The following is a 21413-nucleotide window of genomic DNA, read 5'->3' on the forward strand; positions in this document are numbered from 1 at the left end:
GTAGGAAAAGCAAATGCAAACTATATCTGAAATTGTAAAGTAAATGTCCAAAGGGACTGAGATGTCCTTGTTGATAAGTCACTGCAGGTGCAGTAAGTAATTAGGAAGGCTCTTATAATGCTAGTGTTTTATTGCAAAAATATTTCAGAACAGGAGCTGTGAAGTCTTCAATTTACAAAATACTTGAAGGACAGTCATGGTAGGTGCAGGTAAGATGATTTCCCTGGTTGGGCAGTCTAGAACCAGTGGCCCAATTTAAAAATAAGGGGAAATCACACTTTGGTCCAAGATGGGCAGAAACATCTTTATGCAGATTGTGAATGTTCAGATTTCTGTCCCACAGAGGACTATGTAAGATCAGTCTTTTGAGTATGTTTCAGATAGAAATTGATAGGGTTAGGTGTACGGAGTGGGTAAGAGACATCAAACTGTTTGATCAGCCATAATCCTACTGAATTCTGAGCCAGGCTCGATGGGCTGTTGCTGTTCCTTTCCTATCTTCACAGCAGCGTCAGCTGACTAATGAGAACACCTCCAGCTGCAAGTTCCCCTGCATCCCATGGCTCGCAGCAGTTCAAGAAAGCGGCTGACCACCCCTTTTATAAGAACAATATTGACAGGACAACAAAAAAGTGGCAATTGGTTACCTTTCTAGGAAAACACATAATTGAAGGAAATAGTTAAAAGAAATATTTGAACATTACCAAAGGACAGAGTTTTTCAGCACAAAGGCATTTTCCTTGGCCATCTTGTGCTACATAAAATCGGTTTGCTAAATTCTATGAAAGGATAGAATGGATAGCCTGAGTCTTTTTCCCTCGGGGCAGGAATATCAGTTGCTAGAGGACATTGCTGTTTGGGGAAAGGGTAAGTATAAAGGAAACATGACAGGTGGGATTTTTATACAGAAGTTGGTAAGTGCCTGGAATGTGCTACCAGTGCATGTGGTGGAGGCAGATACAATAGCAACATTTTAAGAGGCACCTGGTCAGTCTGTGAGTAGGCAGGGAATAGAGTGATACGCACAGCATAGAGGCAAAAGGTTTTAGTTTAGACAGGCAGTATGTGTCGGTGCAGTCTTAGTGGGCCAAAGAGCCTGTACCTGTGCTGTATTGTTCTTTGTTCCTTTTTAACAATGCTGTGGAATGTAGTAAATCTCCTGGTTAGAATGTGACTGAAAAGGATTTGCTAGAAGGTCATTCATGAAGGTTGAATAGTGGAACTGGATGCACTTGAATAGTAATTATTTTGTCCTAGTATATGTTTTTTTAAACATAATGACAAAGCTTGGTTCAGAATTTAGTTTTCATTTAATTGTAACATTAATGCAGATATCTATTCTAATCATTCACAATTAGACCTTCTTCTAAAGAAGAGATCACCATGTGCTCTTGAGATCTCGAACAAAATCAACAAGAACCATACCAACTAAAAGATGTCTAAAAGCTGTGAACAATGTTCTGTTCACCTGATACCAAAACATAAATTGCAGCACAAACTCAGCAAATCTGGACCAAGACCAGAGGCCTGACACTGTCTAAATGTTGCCCCTCATTCTCTTCTCTTCCCCCCCCAATCTACACCCCATCCTGACTTGACACTACATTTCCATTCCTTCACTATATTGCTGCTTCAAACCCAGTAACTCCCTACCTAACCGCACTGTGGGTGTACCTGTACCACAGTAGCTGTTCAAAAAGGCAGATCACTGTCACCACCATATCAAGGTCACTTAAGGCTGGGCAACAAATTGATTCCCTCTTTACAATAAAATGTTGAAGAACACAGCATTTTTAAAAACTTCAAATGAAGTTGCAATAATTAAATTCTTCTTCAAAAATATGGTTCTTGTAGTGCTAGTTCAGGAGACAAATATGCAAATCAGAGTAGTATAAGATGTGAGGATGAATACGCATACTCTGACACTTTTCATTGCCCTTGATGTTCAGATTAGAACTCTCTCTCTCAGGAAATTGTTTTTTCCTGTAAATGCTATGCAGTCAAAAGCTTCAGTGTTTTTCTCACATTCTGTGCTTCCTGCTGGAGTGTGCTGGTTTTACTTTTTATAATAGATGTAAGTGTAACTACTTCAAGATTGGCAAGTCACTATGATGTTAAAAATAGAACTCACCAGATCACAGGATCTTCACTCCAAAATCTGTAACAGATGTTTTGCTTCAACTTCACTTGAATAGTTTTGTCATTTTGAACCCCAAGAATGTTCTGCAGTTTCACTTTTGTATGACTTGGACATATGTCATTCAGTGCAGTATTTAATAATGAATAAAATGCCCATGTAAATTTTCCCAAATGCTGTACAGATTCTGACAATGATTTTGATAATCATCGAATCAGAATGTTAACAATGCAGAAGGAGCCGATTTTTGCCCTTTTGAATCGGTGCTGGCATGTAGAAAGAGCAATTCACCTGGTGCCACTCCTATGCCTCTTTTCCCATGGTTGAAAATCTCACACCACCAGATTATAGTCCAGGTCGACTGGTTTCAGCGGGCAAACACTCCACTAGTTAGTCATACCTGGCCCAAAGGAAGATGGTTATGGAGGGTCAGTCAGCTGCAGGATACCTCTGCAGAGGTCCCTCAGGGTAGTGTCCTTCGACCAACAATCTTCAACTGCTTCATTAGTGACCTTCACTCTGTCATCAGGTCATAAGTGGGGATATTCACCGATGATTGCACAGTGTTCAGCACCATTCGCGATGGTTCAGATATTGAAGCAGTCTGTGTTCAAATGCAACAAGATCTGGACAATATTCAGGCTTGGGCCAACAAGTGACAGTAACATTACGCCACACAAATGACCGACAATGACACCACCAATAAGAGGCACTCTAACCACTCGATATTCAATGGTATTACCATCACTAATTCCCACACTGAACATCCTTCTGGTTACCATTTACCAGAAACTCAACTGGACTCACCATGTAAACACTGGCTATAAAAGTAGATCAGAGACTAGGGATACTGCAGAGAGTAAGTCGCCTCCTGACTCCTGAAAGCCTGGCCACCATTTAAGGCACAAGTCAGGAGTGTGATGGAATGCTTCTCACTTGCCTGGATGGGTGCAGCTCCAACAACACTCTAAGCTTTGACACCATCTTGATCAGCACCACATCTACAAACATTCAATCCCTTCACCATCAGTGCTCAGTAGCAGCAGTGTGTACTACCTACAGGATGCACTGCAGAAATTCACCAAAGATCCTTGGACAGCACCTTCTAAACCCATGACCACTTCCATCTGGAAGGACAAGGGCAGCAGGTACTTGGAATGCCACCACCTGCAAGCCATTCACTGCCTTAACTTGGGAAATGCTGCTGTTCCTTCACAGTTGTTGGGTCAAAGTCCTTGAATTCCCTCCTTACCAGCATTGTGAGTCAACCCACAGCAAGTGGACTGCAGTAGTTCAAGAAAGCAGCTTGCCACTACTTTCTCAAGGGCAAATAGGGATAGACTATCAATGCTAACCAGCCAGTGACACCCAAGTCCCACAGATGAATTTAAAAAGTTTATATTTTAACCTGGTGCCATGTGATTTTCAACTTTGTCCACCCCAGTCCAACCGGCACCTCCATATCATTTTTTTTTCCCATGGCCCTGCAAAATTGTTTTTCTTTCCAGCTAATGAACCAATTCTGCCTTGAAGATTTTGACCCTGACTTCCCCCACAGGCAATGCATTCAGATCCTAATCGCTCTCTGCGCTAAAGTCTTTTTTCCCCCTACTTTGCCATTTACCTTAAGTGTATGCCCTCTACTTCTCAATCCATTCACCTAATGTTTCTCCTTATCTATTTGTGTTCACATACCTCCTTTTTTTTTCTTTTTCCTCCACACCCCTCTCCCATTTTGAATACCTCTATCAAATTTTCTCTCAGCCCTTTCCATGGAAAACAGTCCCAGCCTCTCCAGTCTCTCTTGTTATTACCAGGGATAAGGAATTTCATTCTTGAGACTGTTTTCTAAAGCCTGCCTGTTGATATCCTTCCCGAGGTGTAATGCCTAGAACTGGATAAAATACTTCAGATGAGGCAGAACCAAAATTTTAAATGATTTTAATGTAACTTCTAAGCTTGAGTACTCTATAGTCCTATTGATTAAAGCCCAGGATGATGCATTCTTTCTTAATGACTCTATTAACTTGTCTTGCCATCTTCAATAATTTATACACAAGTACAATTTGGTCCCTCTGCTTCTGCATCCCCTTTTTAAGATTGTGCCCTCTATTTTGTATTGACTCTGCATTCTTCTTAACACCAAGTAACAACCTGTTAATGCCCTGTCCAAGCTCTCCATGGTTCTACTCCTCATTCTCTTGTTTCCATTATATTGTTTTGATGTTAAATTCTGAAACTGTGCACTGTACACAATGGCCTAGGTCATGAATGTAAATGGGAAAGAGTAGAGGTCGCCCGATCTGTAGGGATTTTCACTATAAATCATCCAGTCTAAAGACAACTGTTCATTCACCAACCTATTGTCAACCATGAATTGACTTCATGAGCAGCTATTCAGTCTCCCAGATGCAGCAGAAATGCTAAATTCTTCCCAGCTACGATCATTTGTGAAGAAGGGTCACTGGGGTGAAATCACTAACTCTGCTTTCTCCCAGCCTCCTCCCGTAGGAGTGTCCTGGCCTAGCATGGTGTGGTAGCCTCCCAGCCTGGCGTGGCGGCCTTCTGGCCTCCTGCAGTGGCCTGCTCCCATATGGGCCTGCTGATATAGTGTGGAGTCAGAGCTTGGTACAGACCGTAAGCTAAATGCCAGCATGTATACTGTACTGTTTTCTGTGATGCTTGACATTTTATTTCTCTAACAAGTCTTGTAACAAAAGCGGTACTTTTGTATCTGCATTGGCAGTGTAGAAACAGTACTCATTGAGTGTATGTGACAATAAAGACTAATCTATTCTCTTCAGATGCTACCAGATCTCCTGAGTCTTTCCAGCATTTTCTGTTTTTGTTCCTGATTTCCAGCATCTGCAGTTTTTGTTCATTCATCACTGCTTTGTTTCCTGTCACAGTCAACTTCATATCCTAAAGGCTAGTTTGTTTTTTATTTTCTCTCTGGTCTTGAGTAGCATTTGATTGAATGGTTGAGAATGATGATTTGTTTGTTTTTAAATGACTTGAGAGATTTTAATTATGCCATCAGCTGCAAGCTATTTGAATCTCCTCAGAGGGAGCTCATGGAAAGTTTATAATTAAGTCAAGAAAAGAAATGAAGCTTTGTAATAAGGAATTTAGTTCACGTGGTCCTTTTTTTTATAAAAATCCGTTAACTGAAGTTTTTAAAAATTGTTGAAGTTTTCAGGTGTCTTTTTGGATCCGCAAGAGAGATTAACTCAATGCTATTCAACCTGATGTGATCTTGCTTAGCATTGGACAATAAGCAGTTATCTTGTGCAATTGATGATTCTGTCAACCATGTTACAGTGAGTCCTGGGTGAGAAGGTTGTGTGTTCAAGCCTGGTTTCAGGACTTCGGCCGTAATCCAGACTCTTTTTCTCTTCTGCTTTTAAAAGACCATTATTCTGTGCAATTTTAGCTTCCTTGCTTTTCTACTCTGTACTCTTACTGATAAAGCTCTGGGTAACGTGCTTTATTAGTGACTGTCTTAACCTGTCTTGCCACCTTCAATTGGAAGGTGCTGGAAATGTTAGAATGAGGCATTTAACTCAAGGTGGTCTCTGTCAAATGGACATGATAAATGTTTTGACCATTTTCATATTTAAAGAAGAGCAGTATAGTTTTGTTAGTGTAATGGTGATTAGTAATCCTTCAACTAATGCTCCTGGTCACTTATTTCATAGCTATTTCTCTGCAGGTCACACGTTGTCTTGTGTTTTGTTACAGTGATGTGAGAAATGTGTAATTTACCTGTTGATTGTCAGTATAAAAGTTACTACTACAGTATACCTGTATACTGTTTTTTTTTTGCTGTGTATCTTCACATCTGTCCACTTCCTTCACTTTCTTTATTCCAAAGACGTTTGCAATCTCCTCACACTTGATCTATCTATCAACACCCAGTGCATAAACTGATGGTAGAATACGCGCTCGATTTGGAAAACGAGTGTAACCCTTTGAGGCAGCAAAAGCAAGTAAAGAAGAAGGAACAAGATAAATCTTGGGAACATCATTTTCAATTGTCAGCCTTGGGTAGTGGTCAAAATGCAAAAAAGTGGATGAAAAAATCAAGTAAAAGGTTGAAGTTGTCTTCGTAAAGAATTCAAGTTTTGATATTTTAGCCCAATTTGTTAGATTATTTTCAACCAATGCTTTTTGCTGGTTTGTTTTTTCAACAAAAGTGCTCATATCAATTTTCTGAAAGATGTGCACAAAAATGTAGGTACATGCATCACTGGTGAAATTCTAAGTCTGATCAGCATTATAGCTCATGAAATATATGTTTATAATGGCATTGAATAGATCATTGATTCCTATTTTCAATTGGGAGGGCTGTGTAGCAGCCTTACAGAGACGGTCTTTGACTTGGAACTAAATCTCATTTTCAAAAAAACAACAGGCTGGTTTTCTAACAGGTATGTGAACTTCAGCTGACCGATACTGCCCAGTAAAGTAGTAATTTAATCATCCTATTACTTTAAGGTTTAAATGTGAGCCCAGTTTTAAACTGTGATTTTAGGATATAAAGCATATATTAGGATCATTTTTATTTGCATGATTTGTTGTTGCAATGGGCACTTTAACCCCCATTATATATTTAGCTTGGTCAGTGTTTTCTACACCATGTTTAAAAGGGATGTCACGGATATATATTTACATTTTAGATTTGTAGAGATTTACACTATTTTTATCAGGTTTTCTGCAGCTATTCCACTGACTGAACACTTGGATGTAAGTTTCCATTGGAACCTTGCATCATAATTATTTGCCCACATCTAATATTAGATTAATTGATTTGATAGTTATTTGGTTTATCTTTCACTCCCTTCTTAAACAATGTTGTTATGTTGCTTTTTTTTTTGTCTTCCAACTGTGTGGTGTGCAAGACATGACATTTTGTATTCACATTTGCAGAACCATGTACAGATACTTTGTCACAAACAAAAAGCCAAAAGAAGACTGAGACAATTTAAGGAATTTTAAATGTCTATAATCTCCAACAACTTCAATCTGAAGGAATGACATTCCATGCATCTCTAATACCAAAAAACTTGATTTAAGATTCATAATGTTTCTACCATGTCACTTGTACTATCATGGATAAGCCCACTTTTTGGACTATGTAGTGGGTATCTAGTAAGGATCCAATATACATTCCCTGTGTTGGTGCTGATTCTCTCAGCCGAATAATAAGATCGTAAGGCATAGGAGCAGAAATTTAGGCCATTCAGCCCATCGAGTTTGCTCTGCCACTCGATCATGGCTGATAACTTTCTCAGTCCTATTCTTCCGCTTTCTCCCCATATTCAAGATATTCAAGAACTTGTCTATCTCTGTCTTAAATATACTCACGACCTGGTCTCCACAGCCTTCTGTGGCAGTGAATTCCATATGTTCTCCACTCTCTGGCTGAAGAAGTTTCTCCATATCTACGTTCTAAAAGGTCTTCCTTGTACTCTAAGGCTGTGTGCTGACGGGTCCTAGTCTCTCCTCCCAACGGAAACATCTTCCCAATATCCACTCTGTCTAGGCCATTCAGTATGTTTCTTTAGATTTCACCGCCGCCCCCCCCCCCCCCCATTCTTCTAAACTCCATAGAGTAAAAATAGCATCATGAATCTTCTAATGTGGGAGAGTAACTTTAGACAGCAAATTCATGATTTCAGTGTCCCTCGAATGTGCACTCACCAGAAGTTGATGTCTGATTTCCCAAGTTTTGCCTAAAGCAAAATTTAAAACTTATTCCTCCATAGTTATGAATGCTTTGCACAAATCATTCAAAATACAAATGTTAAATTGCTTCCATGTAACTTGCTCATGATCCAAATTTTCTTTGCAGATTGTTTACCTTGATTCTTTTTCACCTGGAATTTTAAATTTATTTTTTTCCAATCGTTGTCTAGAACAGTTTTTATCCACAAAGCATGACATGGTTTCAAATTTCAGTTTTGATTTAATTTTTCTCATTGTTTGATTAAAAATAATTAATGATCAATTTAGTTTCACATTAACTAGTGTGTTAATGTTGCAGTTTTGCTTTATTTACACTTTGATTTCAGCTCATGTGAAAAAACCCCAATCTCGAGCGCTCGCACATACTCACGCGCGCACACATTGCATCCACATCTGTGGTTATGGTGATGTGGATAACTTTAAACAAGTGGAACACAAACTTCCAATAACATCAATAGTTTTAAATGCCAGTAATGACTGGGCTTATAAAATGCAATTTCTTCTGCAGTCTTTAGTTTGTTAACACTGAGGGCAAGAACATTTTGAGCCATTTGTACTACACAGATGCTTTCAGAAATATTATCCCTTGTACATGAATGTTTGGTTTCTGACACTTATTTCACTGCAGTGAATTGTTCAGGGAATGTTCTAGGACCATACACCATTTAAATCAAGTTCTATACTTTGGCTATGCCATTTAAAAGAAAAATCAGCTAAGATGCCTGAATGACTACCACTTGGTGGCCCTGACTTCCATCATTATGAAATGCCTAGAGGGGTTAGTAATGGCACACACCGCCTCCAGCCTCCTGGTTTGCCTTGATCCATTAGAATTTGCCTACTATTGCAACTGGTCCATGGCGGACGACATCTCCCTGGCTCTCCACTCATCCCTGGAACACCTTATTAACAGAGAGACACTCCTTTTGATTGTGGACTTTAGCTCCGCCTTCATCCTAATTCCAGTCAAACTCCTCTCAACTCTGAGACCCAGGACTCTGCCTCTGCCTCTCCCTCAGAATCTGGGTCCTTTGATTTCCTGACCTGCAGGCGACAACTAGTAAGGACACCCCTTCGCAACAATCCTTTGATTCTGGTGCCCCTCAAGGCTGTGTACTCAGCCCCTCACTATACTCCTTTATACTCGCTCAATTGTGTGACTAAATTCAACTCCAATTCCATTTAATAAATTTCCTGATGACACCACCATAGTGATTTGGATCTCAAACAAACGACAAGACAGAGTACAAGAAAGAGACAGCTCAGTGGTATGGTGTAAAGACATCAATCCCTCCCTCAATATCACTAAAATGAAAGAGCTGGTCATCTCCATCAGGACGTGGAGTGGACGACACTAGCCTATCTGTATCAGTGGTACTGAGGTGGTTGAGAGTTTGAGGACCCTAGAAGTAAATATCACCTACAATCTATTCTGATCCATCCACATCAGCGCTTCATTCAAGAAAGCGCGCTTGTTTTACTGGCTCAGGAGGCTCAGGAAATTCAGCATGTCCACAATGACTCTTGGCATTTTCACCAAGGAGAAAGTGAGGACTGCAGATGTTGGAGATCAGAGTTGAAGAGTGTGGTGCTAGAAAAGCACAGTCAGGCAGCATCCAAGGAGTAGGAGAATTGATGTTTCAAACTTAAACTCTTCAGCAATTAGGAAGTGGCCCAAGGGGGCTAAGAGAGAAATGGGAGAGCTGGGAATGCATTAGACAGGAAGGAAGATGGTCAGGTCAAGAGGATGGTGCTAGGTTGGAAGATTTGGATCTGGGTAAGGTGGGGGGGGGGGGGGGTGTGGAAAGAGAGGAAACTGGTGAAATCCACATTGATCTTGTGTGATTGGAGTGTTCCAAGGTGGAAGATGAGGTGTTCTTCCTCCAGATGTCAGGTGGCTACGATTTGGTGGTGGAGACAGCCCAGGACCTGCATGTCCTTGGCAGAGTGTTGAGTCACAGGGCAGTGGGGTTGATTAGTACTTGTGTCCCAGAGACGTTCTCTGAAATGTTCTGCAAGTTGGCATCCTGTCTCTCAATGTAGAGGAGACCAATTGAGAGCAACGGACACAGTAGATGACGTGTGTGGAAGTACAGGTAAATCTGTCAGATGTGCAAGGAGAGGTAAAAATAATGACTGCAGATGCTGGAAACCAGAGTCTAGATTAGAGTGGTGCTGGAAAAGCACAGCAGTTCAGGCTGCATCCGAGGAGCAATAAAATCGATCTTTCGGGCAAAAGCCCTTCAGGTATCCCTGATGAAGGGCTTTTGCCCAAAACATCGATTTTACTGCTCCTCAGATGCTGCCTGAACTGCTGTGCTTTTTCAGCACCACTCTAATCTAGACCCCAGATGTGGAAGGATCCTTTGTGGCTATGGACAAAGGTAAGGGCAGAGGTGTGGGTGCAGGTTTTGCACTTGTGACAGGGAAGGTGGATTGGTAGGGCGCATGGACCTAACCAGGGAGTCCCGGAGGGAATAGTCCATCTGGCACGCGCACATGGGTGAGAAGGGAAATATATCCCTGGTGGTGGGGTTTGTTTGGAGGTGGTGGAAGTGGCGGAGGATGATGCAATGTTTCTGGTGAGGTGGAAGGGGAGGACCAGAGGGCTTCTGCCCTTTGTTGAGATTGGAACACATGGGTTCCTTTCCCACATAGTCAACTATGCCCTCCAGTGCATCACCTCCACCCTTGAATCACCCCTCCAATCACCTTGGGGAGACAGGGCGCCAACTTGCAAAAAGTTTCAGACCACATTTCCGGGACACGCGTACTAAACCCCACTGCCCTGTGCCTGAGCACTTCAACTCTCTCTCCCACTCTGCCAAGGACGTGTAGGTCCTGGGCCTCTTCCACCACCAAATCCTAGCCACTCGACACCTGGAACAGCATCTCGTCTTCGCCTGGGGGCCTTCCAACCAGGCATCAATGTGGATTTTGCCAGTTTGCTCATATCCCCCACCCCCCACCAAACACACCAGATCCAAACTTACAACTTGGCACTGTCCTACCTGTTTATCTTCCTTCCCACCTATCTACTCCACCCTCCTCTCCAATCTATCACCTTCACCCCTACCGTAATCTACCTTGCACATTCCCAGCTACCTTTCTTTAGCCCCACCCCCTACCATTTATCTCTCAGCCCCCTTGGACCACCCCTCATTCCTGATGAAGAGCTTAAGCTCAAAATGTTGACTCTTCTGTTCCTATAAATGCACCATAGCCTGTATCAATTTCAGTTGCATCACAGCTTGGTATGGCAACTGTTTTGGGAGAAAGTGAGGACTGCAGATGCTGGAGATTGGAGCCGAAAATGTGTTGCTGAAACTGATCTGCCCAAGACTGCAAGAAATTAGAGTTGTGAACACAGCCCAGCCCATCATCACAACCCAGCCCGTCATCACAACCCAGCCTTCCTTCCGTTGACTCTGTACTTTATCGCTGCGTTGGGAGAGCAGCCAACATAATCCAAGACCCCTCCCACCCTTCTCTTCCATCAGGCAGAAGTTGCAAAGTTTGAACACTATTCAAGAACCGCTTCTTCCCCACTGTTATCAGATTTTTGAATGGACTTGTCATAGGTTGTCTTTCTCTGCACCTTCTCGTAACACTACATTCTGCACTCTATTCCCCTGATGTACTTAAGAGTATGATTTAAAATCCCTATAGTGTGGAAGCAAGTCATTCAGCCCATCGGCTCCATAGTGACCCTCTGAAGAGCATCCCACAGATCCATTTCATCGCTGTAACCCTGCATTTCCCATACCTAACCACCTAGCCTGCACATCCCTGGATGCTATGGGCAATTTAGCATGACCAATCCACCTAACCTGTATATCTTTGGATTGTGGGAGGAAACCGGAGCACCTGGAGAAAACTCTTGCAGACACCATGAGAATGTGTAAACTCCACACTTGCCTGAGGGTTGAATTTATTTGCTTAACACAAAACAATACTTTTCACTGTATCACAGTGCATGTGACAATAATAAATCAAAACAGCATCCCAACAAAACAACATCTCCATTCCCAATAATGCATATTAGTAGAATGAGAAGCAGTTGATTTCTTCACCAAAAAAAACCTCTGTTCCAAATTCTAAACCATTTAGTTCCACTTCCTGTTTCTAAAAAGAGAACCTTTTCTCCTGTTTCCATGACATGAGTGAGATCATAGTGAACACTCACTGAAGTCCTTTTAAATTTGCAACATCCCTCTTTTAAGCACTCCTGTCACTCTATCCCCACCCCCATCTCTTCCACTGTACCATTTTAAGAATGTTATTGTGTGGCTCTTTTTTTTTAATTCTCCTTCATAATCTTTCTAGCTATTTATCAGAAAATTTGTTGTCATTGTTATGGACCAGACCAGACCAGACTCCCTCAAAATATTTTTTAGAAAGTCGCCTAAGTCCTAACTTTATTTTTAAAGGTAAATGTGAAGTGCCTGCTCGAGAAACAATGAGACTGGTCAAACTACTTCCTGTTAAGCAAAACAATTTATTTAAACACTGTGTAGTTAAAATACAACCAAAGAAAGACAAATCTGGAATAACTTAACTCTATTGGAAACCTAACAGTATAACAGATACAGTAACTATTACAAATGAACTGTTCCAATATAATAAACGTCCCATAAACATGCCCCTTGGCAAGAAGGAAAAGTCAGACACAGATTCTCACGTGCAGTTCTCCTGTCCTGGAAGGAAAAAAGCACAAAGAGAATATTCAGTGAGAGTAGCAGCCAGGAGATATTCACAGGAGGTTCCAACGCTGCGACATAAATAGTTTTTAAGGCTACTAACTAAAAGTCAAAACCCAAAAATCTAGATATGAGAGAGCTAGCCACACCTAATCAGTCTGCATTGTTTTTTTAAAAAACGCAAGGCTGTTTATGTTACCCTAGACTGTTGCATACCTCTGCCTTCCAACCTCTCTTCAAAAGAAAACAGAACAAAATGACCTTTAAAGCGACATGATGGTATGTCACACTTACCTGTATTGTGCCATCCTCTTGCATCTGTGGTAGGTTGTCTGAAAATATTTTGTAGTATGTCATGCATTTATGTGACCCCTCTTTCTGGTGCCTCCACTTTGTTCTCGAAGAGATCTCTGTCAATGTTTGTTTAGTCCTGGTCAAACAGATAAAATGTTAACAACAGTTACTTGGTAACACTTTTTACATGTGTTCCTACTCTTGCAAATGTGAGCACCTCTTTTTTTTTATGGTCTGCATTTGCAATTTGAAGCTCATACCTTAGCTAAAATAAAATGGTAATTTCAGCTCGAGCATTAATCTTGCATTTAAGCAGCCAAAAGTGGTCAACATAGTGGCACAAAACACAAGTCAGCTTCCCACAACACGTTCAGCTGTATTAGAACTTTGCAGCATTATCTGGAAAGAATTATGTTCAGGGTGCCTTGTTGTGTCTTTTGCCTTGGCTGGAATTTGTTCACCATCACCATAATTTGCATTGGCTATTCAGATAATTGATCCTGATTTCCCTCAGCGTATATAAGTATAAGTAAGTTTGAAGCAAAGTACAAAATACCATTTCCACGTTGTAGTATAAAAGTACCACTGTCATAAATATACGCAGGAGCTAGCCATTTTTCAAAGGTGAAGTGATTCACACTGCCAAAGATGAAAATTTGACATTAAATGCTAAGTCTACTATAACATGCATGAATTCGAAAATCTGCATATTGGCTTTACACTGGGCTTTCGTTTAGTGCGTTGGCATAATTCTGCCTTGTGTTCCCTGATCAGTGTTTAACCTACTCTGTCACGTATTTTGAGCAGCTAACCAAGTATATGAAACACCACTGGCTGACTAGTTTAGGCTGAAATATTATTGAAGAAAATAAATTCTCCTATTGGAACATTTTTGGATATTATGATCCAAGGTGATGTCAATGTAATCCCTTCTGAAAACAGCTTATGAGTCTTAGTTACAGAATTAAAAAGGACATGAGGGACAACTATTTTAGGCAGAATAAACTGCCAGAGGAAGTGGTGGATGCAGGTACAGTTCACATTTAAAAGACATTTGGATTGATATCTGAATAGGAAAGGCTTGGAGGGATATGGGCTGAACGCAGGCAGGTGGGAACATGGTCGCCATGGACTGGTTGAACCGAAGGGTCTGTTTCCATTCTGTATGAATATGATTGTATCTATTTTCCCCACTGACCTTTTAATTAAAGGATTGCATATGTAGGATATTCAGCACAGAAGCAGAATACTTTAGCCCAGCCAATCGAGTTGGGAGTCAAGTGTGCAGCTGGAAAAGCACAGCTGGTCAGGCAGCATCCGAGGAGTAGGAGAATCAACATTTGGACCATAAACCGTTTTTTCAGGACTGGGGTTTGCAGGCCAAGGGGACTGAGAGATAAATGGGAGGGGGTAGGGAGCTGGGAATGCGATAGGTATATGAAGGTGGAGGTGAAGGGATAGGTCGGAGAGGATGGTGCAGTGGATAGATGGGAAGGGAGATAGACAGGTCACAAGGGCAGTGCTGAGTTGGAAGGTTGGATCTGGGTTTGGGGTTGGGGGGGGAAGAGGGAAAATGAGGAAACTGAAATCCACATTGATCCCTTGTGGTTGGAGAGTCCCAAGGCAGAAGATGAGGTGTCCCTCCTCCCAGGCATCAGGTGGTAAGAGTTTGGCGATGGAGGAGGCCCAGGGCCTGCATGTCTTTGGGAGAGTGAGAGGGGGCATTCAAGTGTTCAGCCACGGGGTGGTGAGGTTGTTTTGTGTGTTTTGTCCTGGATATATTCTCTGAAGTGCTTCGCAAGTAGGCGTCCTGCCTCTCCAATGTAGAGGAGACCACATCAGAAGCAACTGATACTGTAAACAATGTGTGGAAGTGCAAATAAATCTCTGGTGGATGTGGAAGGCTCCTTTGGGGCCTTGGACAGAGGTAAAGGGGGAGGTGCGGGTACAGATTTTGCAATTCTTGCATCGGCAGGAGATGGTGCCACGAGGGGAGGGTAGCCTGACCGGCTGTGCTTTTCCAGCACCACACTCCACTCTGATCAACAGCATCTGCAGTTCTCACTTTCTCTCAACTGAGTCAACATTCCAGCCTCCTCCCCTGTTTACTTTTTCCCGTTCCACATTACTGCCATTACTTAGGTGAGGAAGTTTATAATGCTCTCCTGCAAAAGGCACCATTTTTTCTGTATCCTCTGGTACCATCATTGTAAATATTTTCTGCATCCTCTCTAGTATCTCTCGTAATATAATTGCATGCAGCATTTTGTTCAGTCTATGGAAGGCTCTTTTGCAGGTTTAGAATTCTATCCCTAACTTTTAATTCTAATAGTTCTTGTTTCTAGTATTTTTCCCCTCCCTTTTTAGTAGGGAATTTCATTTTTAACCATCACTGAATTTATGCTGGCAGGTCTACATCTCATTGGATATGTACATGAGAAAAAAATGCCTTCCACAATTTCAGTTCTCTGTTTAAAAACCTTTTTATTTCCTGCTCTTAATTTGATGCCATATCTAAGTCCCTCATTCTAGAATGCTCAACCATTGGAACAGTGACCTATCTCTTCAGGATTCTAAATGCATATGGATATGGAGCACTTGGACTGCCAAAGGGCTTTGATAAGGTGACTTCTAAGTGGTTTATATCCAGGATAAGGGCTCTGGAGTAGGAGTTGATATTGATGATTGATTAGCATGATTAATGATTTGGTTAATGAACAGGAAGCCAAGAGTTGGAATATTTATTTTCTAATCAACCAGTTCAGCGACATTGTTACACACCTTAGGAGCAGGTGGGATTTGAACCAGGGAAGTATTCGCCCAACAACAGGGACACTGGCACTACCCTAGTATACTATTGAGCTTTTTCAAGCTGTCAGGCTGTGACTATTGGAGTGCTACAAGAGCAAAGTTGGTGCCTCAGTTATTTATAATCTTGATTAATTGCGTAGATGAAATAAAAAATACATATTCAAGTTTGCACATAATACAAAACTAGATGCGAATACAGTTCAGCAAGAGTTCATTAGATTGGTCCATGGGAGGAGAGTTGTTTTATGTTGCAAGGCTAAGTAAATTTGAGTTTGTATTATTTTGCCCTTAGAGAAATCAGTGGTGATATCATTCAAAAATTCAGGATTTTAATGGGACATGACAGACTGGGCACTGAATGGTTGGGGAGTCCGGAACAAGGGACATAGGTTCAGGATAGCAGAAATTCTTTATTTCACAGGGCTGCAGATTATTTTTTAAAAATTTCCTGCTGTGTTGAATATAACTAAAGCTATGTTAGACACCTGTGTGAAAGGTCCAGTACAATGCTGTGGAAACACAACTTCAAATCCGACTGTGGTAGCTGGTGGAATTTAAATTCAACCAACAAATGTGGAGTTCAAATCAAATATTGTTATGGTGGCCATGAAACCATTTGTAGATTGTCATTCCCATCCAATTCACTAATTCCTTTAGGAAAGGAAATCTGTTATTCGCACTTGGTCTGGCTTACAAGTGATTTGTGAGCAATGTAGTTGACTTTTAACTGCTTCTGCCTTCCTATGAATTAGGAGCAGAAGCGTGCCATTCTCCCCTTCAAGCCTATTCCACCATTGAATAAGTTTATGCTTGGTCTGTTTTGTGTCCCAAAGTTCACATTTCCATTTACCTTCCAGTTTAACCTTGAAATCCCTTAACTGAAAAGAACTCTCCTTTTAAAGCTATTTAATGGCCCTGCTTCTAATGCCTTGAGGCACAGCCTTTATGAGGGGAAAAATAGTACCTCTCATTTCAGTCTGAGAGTGAATCTTAATTTTTGAAACAATGCCACGTAGTTCTTTTAAAAGATAAAGGTAAGGTAAATTCACCATTATCTCACCAGACATTAGGGCTGCACACTGATTATGGAGAGAGGAGACTGCTGGTGGCTTATCCTGCAGGTCACCTTGCCTCAGGAGGGAAGAGGTTGAAAAGGATTGTCCTTAATCATAACCTCAGCTGGTGCGGGAATTGAACCCGTGCAGTTGGTATCATTCTACGTTGTAAGACCGCAATTTTCCCCCAGACGTGATCGACGATGCTCACCACCACATTTCCTCCGCCCTTGAGTCCCGCCCCTCCAATCATCACCAGGACAGAACCCCACTGGTCCTCACCTACCACCCCACCAACCTCCATATACATCACATCCGTCGTCACTTCCGCCACCTCTAAACGGACCCCACCACCAGGGATATATTTCCCTCCCCTCCACTATCAGCGTTCCGAAAAGACCACTCCCTCCGTGACTCCCTTGTCAGGTCCACACCCCCCACCAAACCAACCTCCATTCCCGGCACCTTCCCCTGCAACCGCAAGAAATGCAAAACTTGTGCTCACACCTCCCTCCTTACTTCCCTCCAAGGTCCCAAGGGATCCTTCCATATCTGCCTCAAATACACCTGCACCTCCACACACATCATTTACTTCATCCGCTGCACCCGATGTGGCCTCCTCTATACTGGGGAGACAGGCCGCCTACTTGCAGAATGTTTCAGGGAACACCTCTGGGACACCTGGACCAACCAACCCAACCACCCCATGGCTCAACACTTCAACTCCGCTGCCTCCCACTCCATCAAGGACATGCAGGTCCTTGGACTCCTCCATCGCCAGACCATAGCAACACGACGGCTGGAGGAAGAGCACCTCATCTTCTGCCTAGGAACCCTCCAACCACAAGGGATGAACTCAGATTTCTCCAATTTCCTCATTTTCCCCCCACCCCCCCATCTTGTCTCAGTCCCAACCATCGAACTCAGCACAGCCTCCCTAACCTGCAATCTTCTTCCTGACCTCTCCGGCCTATCACCCTCATCTTAACCTCTTTCCACCTATCGCATTTCCAACTCCCCTTCCCCCCCCCCAAGTCCCTCCTCCCTACCTTTTTATCTTAACCTGCTCGGCACACTCTCTCCTCATTCCTGAAGAAGGGCTCATGTCCGAAACGTCGATTCTCCTGCTCCTTGGATGCTGCCTGACCTGCTGCGCTTTTCCAGCAACACATTTTCAGTCCAGCTAACTGAGGTAGGTGACCCCAAATAATCTGTACATTCTGACAATAGATGACACCCTTTTCATGTCCGTTTTGTCAAGACCATTCAAGATCTTACACACTTCAGTCAAGTCAGCACTCTGTGTTCTCAGCTCTAAAAGAAACAAGCCCAATCTGTTCACACTTCACTCCTGCATTCTGAGTATGAATGCGGTAATCCTTGTCTCAACAATCTCCAATGAATTTACATTGTTCCTTAAAGAAAGGGAGCAAAACTGGTCCCCATACTCGAGATGTGACTTCATCAATTTCCTGTCTAAATTAAAATTATTATCCTTACATTTTTGTTCAGTTACTCCATAATGAAGGATGACATTCCATTAGCCAGCTCAATCACTTGCTGTGTTGGGAAGTTGGATAGAGCAATTGTAGATTGGGAGGCAGAAAGTTCGAATTTAGTGTTTGTAAAATGGGGAAAGCATTGCTTGGTCTCTTTAAAAGATGGTGTTCTTTTCTGTGCTTAGAGATTAAAATGGATGTCTATGAGCAGCTTTGGGGGTTTGCAAGTGCACCGAGAACACAAACTGAAACATTTGTATCAAAAGGTACAGATAGCTGGCCAAATAACAGTTTTTATCAAGACAAAAGGTTTTGAATTCAGCCAATCAATTTGAACCAAGCACTTAGATTCCAAAAATCTATTAAACTTAAATCTGGTTTTGACAACATAGGACCAATCCTATGTAAGGAATATGGTTACATTGTCACGAGTATAAAAGAAGGGGGCAGTTGGACAAATAGCCCAGAGCTAATAGCGCTCCGTTCTCTCGAGAGAAGTTGACTCTCTCATTCATCTAGGTAAAATGTTACCTAAATAATAACGGTACCAACCTTGAAGAATCAGAGGAAAAGGTGTTTCTGACAGAAGAATCTGAGGAAGCGTTCCTCATAGAAGGACTCGATGGAGGAAGGCACAGAACATTCCAGAAGATATGTAACCTGGCTGGAATTTTGAGACACTAAATTCTTATTTTTGTTATAAGTGGGATTTTTATTCATTGAAACAACATACCATTAGAATCTTGTTTTATTTGGGAATAGTTAGTAATTAGAAAGGATTTATTTGGTTTGTTAATAGCTTAATTAATTTGTTCACTTAGCTAAATTGTAACTTGTTAATTTTAAGGTGAATGTCAGCAATTTATTTTATTTAACTACTAGAAGTTGCTGAAAAGCAGGTTACACAACTTTTCACATTCTCTTTACACATTGTAGGGCGAGGTGCTCCTCTTTTAAGTGTTTCAGTTTTAGGTCTCAGAGGGGAGTCAACCTCCACTTTATAACACCAGCATACAAACATTTTGTAAATTATGCATTAAACATCTCGATCCCTCTGTATGTCAGAATTCTGCGGTTATTAATTAATATTCTGCTTTTATTTTCTTTCTGCCAAAGTAAATAACTTCAGATTTTCCCACGTTATACTGCACCTATATTAGTCTGCATCCTTGTACTGCTTTCTTCACAAAATACTTAGCTATCTGTCTTGCCATCTGCACATTTGCTATCATGCCAATTACTTGGATGAGGCTATGAGAATGTACATCAATCTGAAGAAGACCCATTTATATGTATGCTGTGCTTTCTGCCAGCCAATCCATCTTCCATCCATGCTAATTTATTATCTCCTGCACCAAAGAATCCTACTTTGCAGCTTTTCATATGCTTTCTGGAAATTAAACACTGTACACCAATGAGCTCCCCTTTATCCACAGTCCATGTAATTCCTTGAAAACATTTGTAAAAATAATTAAACATAATTTTCCATTTATCAAAGCTAGATTGACTTTTCCCAATTGTTTTTGAGATTTTCTTTGAGTCCAATTTATAACCGTCTGATTCTAATACCTTCCTGATGAAGGGCTTATACTCGAAGCGATTCTCCTGCTCCTCGGATGCTGCCTGACCTGCTGTGCTCTTTCAGCACCACGCTCTCGACTCTGATCTCCATCATCTGCAGGCCTCACTTTCTCCTGATACCTTCCCCACAACAAATCAGTCCTAGCAACTTACTAAGTTTAAAGAGCACTTGGGGATGGAGAACAAATTCAAGTCTTGCTAGTGATACCCTCCCTTCAGGAGAAAATAAGTGAACAAGAAGCCGGTGCAACATGTCATCCCATTCATGCCTCAGTCAAAGCAAAATGCTCAGACGCGGTATGGTTTTACCTCCTCCAACTTTATTCCTGTCTAGAGGGAGACTGAATGAATGCCGATGTGCACAGAAACATGAGTTCTCAGTCTTCTCTTGAACAGCAAATTCTTAATGAAATTCATAGTCACCTTGCAGGGAGGAGCATCCAGATAAGGCAACAATGCGCATTGTTTGGATGACCGATACAATCAGCGAGTGTCAGTAGTAAAGATTAAGCCTTCTGCTGTTACACAATAAATGTTTAACCTTGTTAACTGGCACTACATAATGAATACTTTTGACTTTGTTTACTGACTTTACATACTGAATGTTTCTTCATCTTGTTAACTGGCTTTACATAATGTTTTTCCACCTTGTTAACCCATTACCCTTGCCTCCAGCACCTCGTTGTTCACTGCAAATTCTTATCTGAACTGAGTCATGCTAGTTGAACCTTTTTTTTTGTTTCACAAAACTCAAAACTTAACTCTTTCCCTACCTGCTCAGACCCTATACACACTCTCAAATAGTCAAAATGGTCATCATCATTTCCTATTTCTAGATTATTTTTTAATTTCTATTAGTCTGATATCTATTGAACTCCAAACCTGTGTTTGGATACCTGTGATACTGAATTAGGTTGTATGTTTTTAAAAGGAAATCTGTTTTAGGATGTTGAAGCATGCATAATTTGTTTTGAGGTTAATAATTATGCAACACATGCCATTTTTTGTCCCCACAGGCCCGCTTGCCATGTGTACGTGTCAAATACCTCTTCTTTTCATGGCTTGCAGTATTTGTTGGGAGTTGGGTAATATATGTCCAGTATTCTACTCATACAGAATTGTGTCGGGCCCATGACTGCAAGAAAATAATTGTAAGTATTTCTGTTCTATAGCATCTGTTGTTTGGTTTAAATGTATTAACTGTATCATGTTGTCACATCTAAAAGGTAAATTAATATTTTGTCCCTTTTTTAATGCTTTAATCATTGTGTATTAATTCAAATGCTAAATGAAAAATGTCTCCTAGTAATAGAAAAAAGTTTGCATAGAAAAAAGTGTCTAAGTAACATCTTCATTGTGAAACATAAAGATAGTGACATTTTTGTGTGAATTATGCAGTAGTTCTTTCTCTGCCTGTCATTAAATTTAAACAAGGTACACATGGATTTATGAAATAACTTTGTTTCTAAAATATGTTTCCAGTCTTGTAGAGTTAACAGCTACATCGTCCCTTACTGCTTTTCAGTTGTATGTTCATCAGTACATATAGATGTTTCAGGTCCATATAAACACACGGGCCCTACAAAAA

At 41.3% G+C, this 21413-nt stretch overlaps 1 protein-coding gene across 1 annotated transcript in view; it reads left to right on the forward strand.

Annotated features, from left to right (window-relative positions):
* Positions 1-21413, forward strand: part of dipk1aa (divergent protein kinase domain 1Aa) — a 62896-nt gene that overhangs the window by 19143 nt on the left and 22340 nt on the right. The window contains exon 2 of the mRNA XM_060829965.1: positions 20842-20976. Coding sequence (XP_060685948.1) covers positions 20842-20976 — 135 coding nt within the window. The remainder of the gene's footprint in view (positions 1-20841; positions 20977-21413) is intronic.

This window comes from Hemiscyllium ocellatum, chromosome 9 (genome assembly GCF_020745735.1).
Source record: "Hemiscyllium ocellatum isolate sHemOce1 chromosome 9, sHemOce1.pat.X.cur, whole genome shotgun sequence".
In the NCBI taxonomy this organism is placed as follows: Eukaryota; Metazoa; Chordata; class Chondrichthyes; order Orectolobiformes; family Hemiscylliidae; genus Hemiscyllium; species Hemiscyllium ocellatum.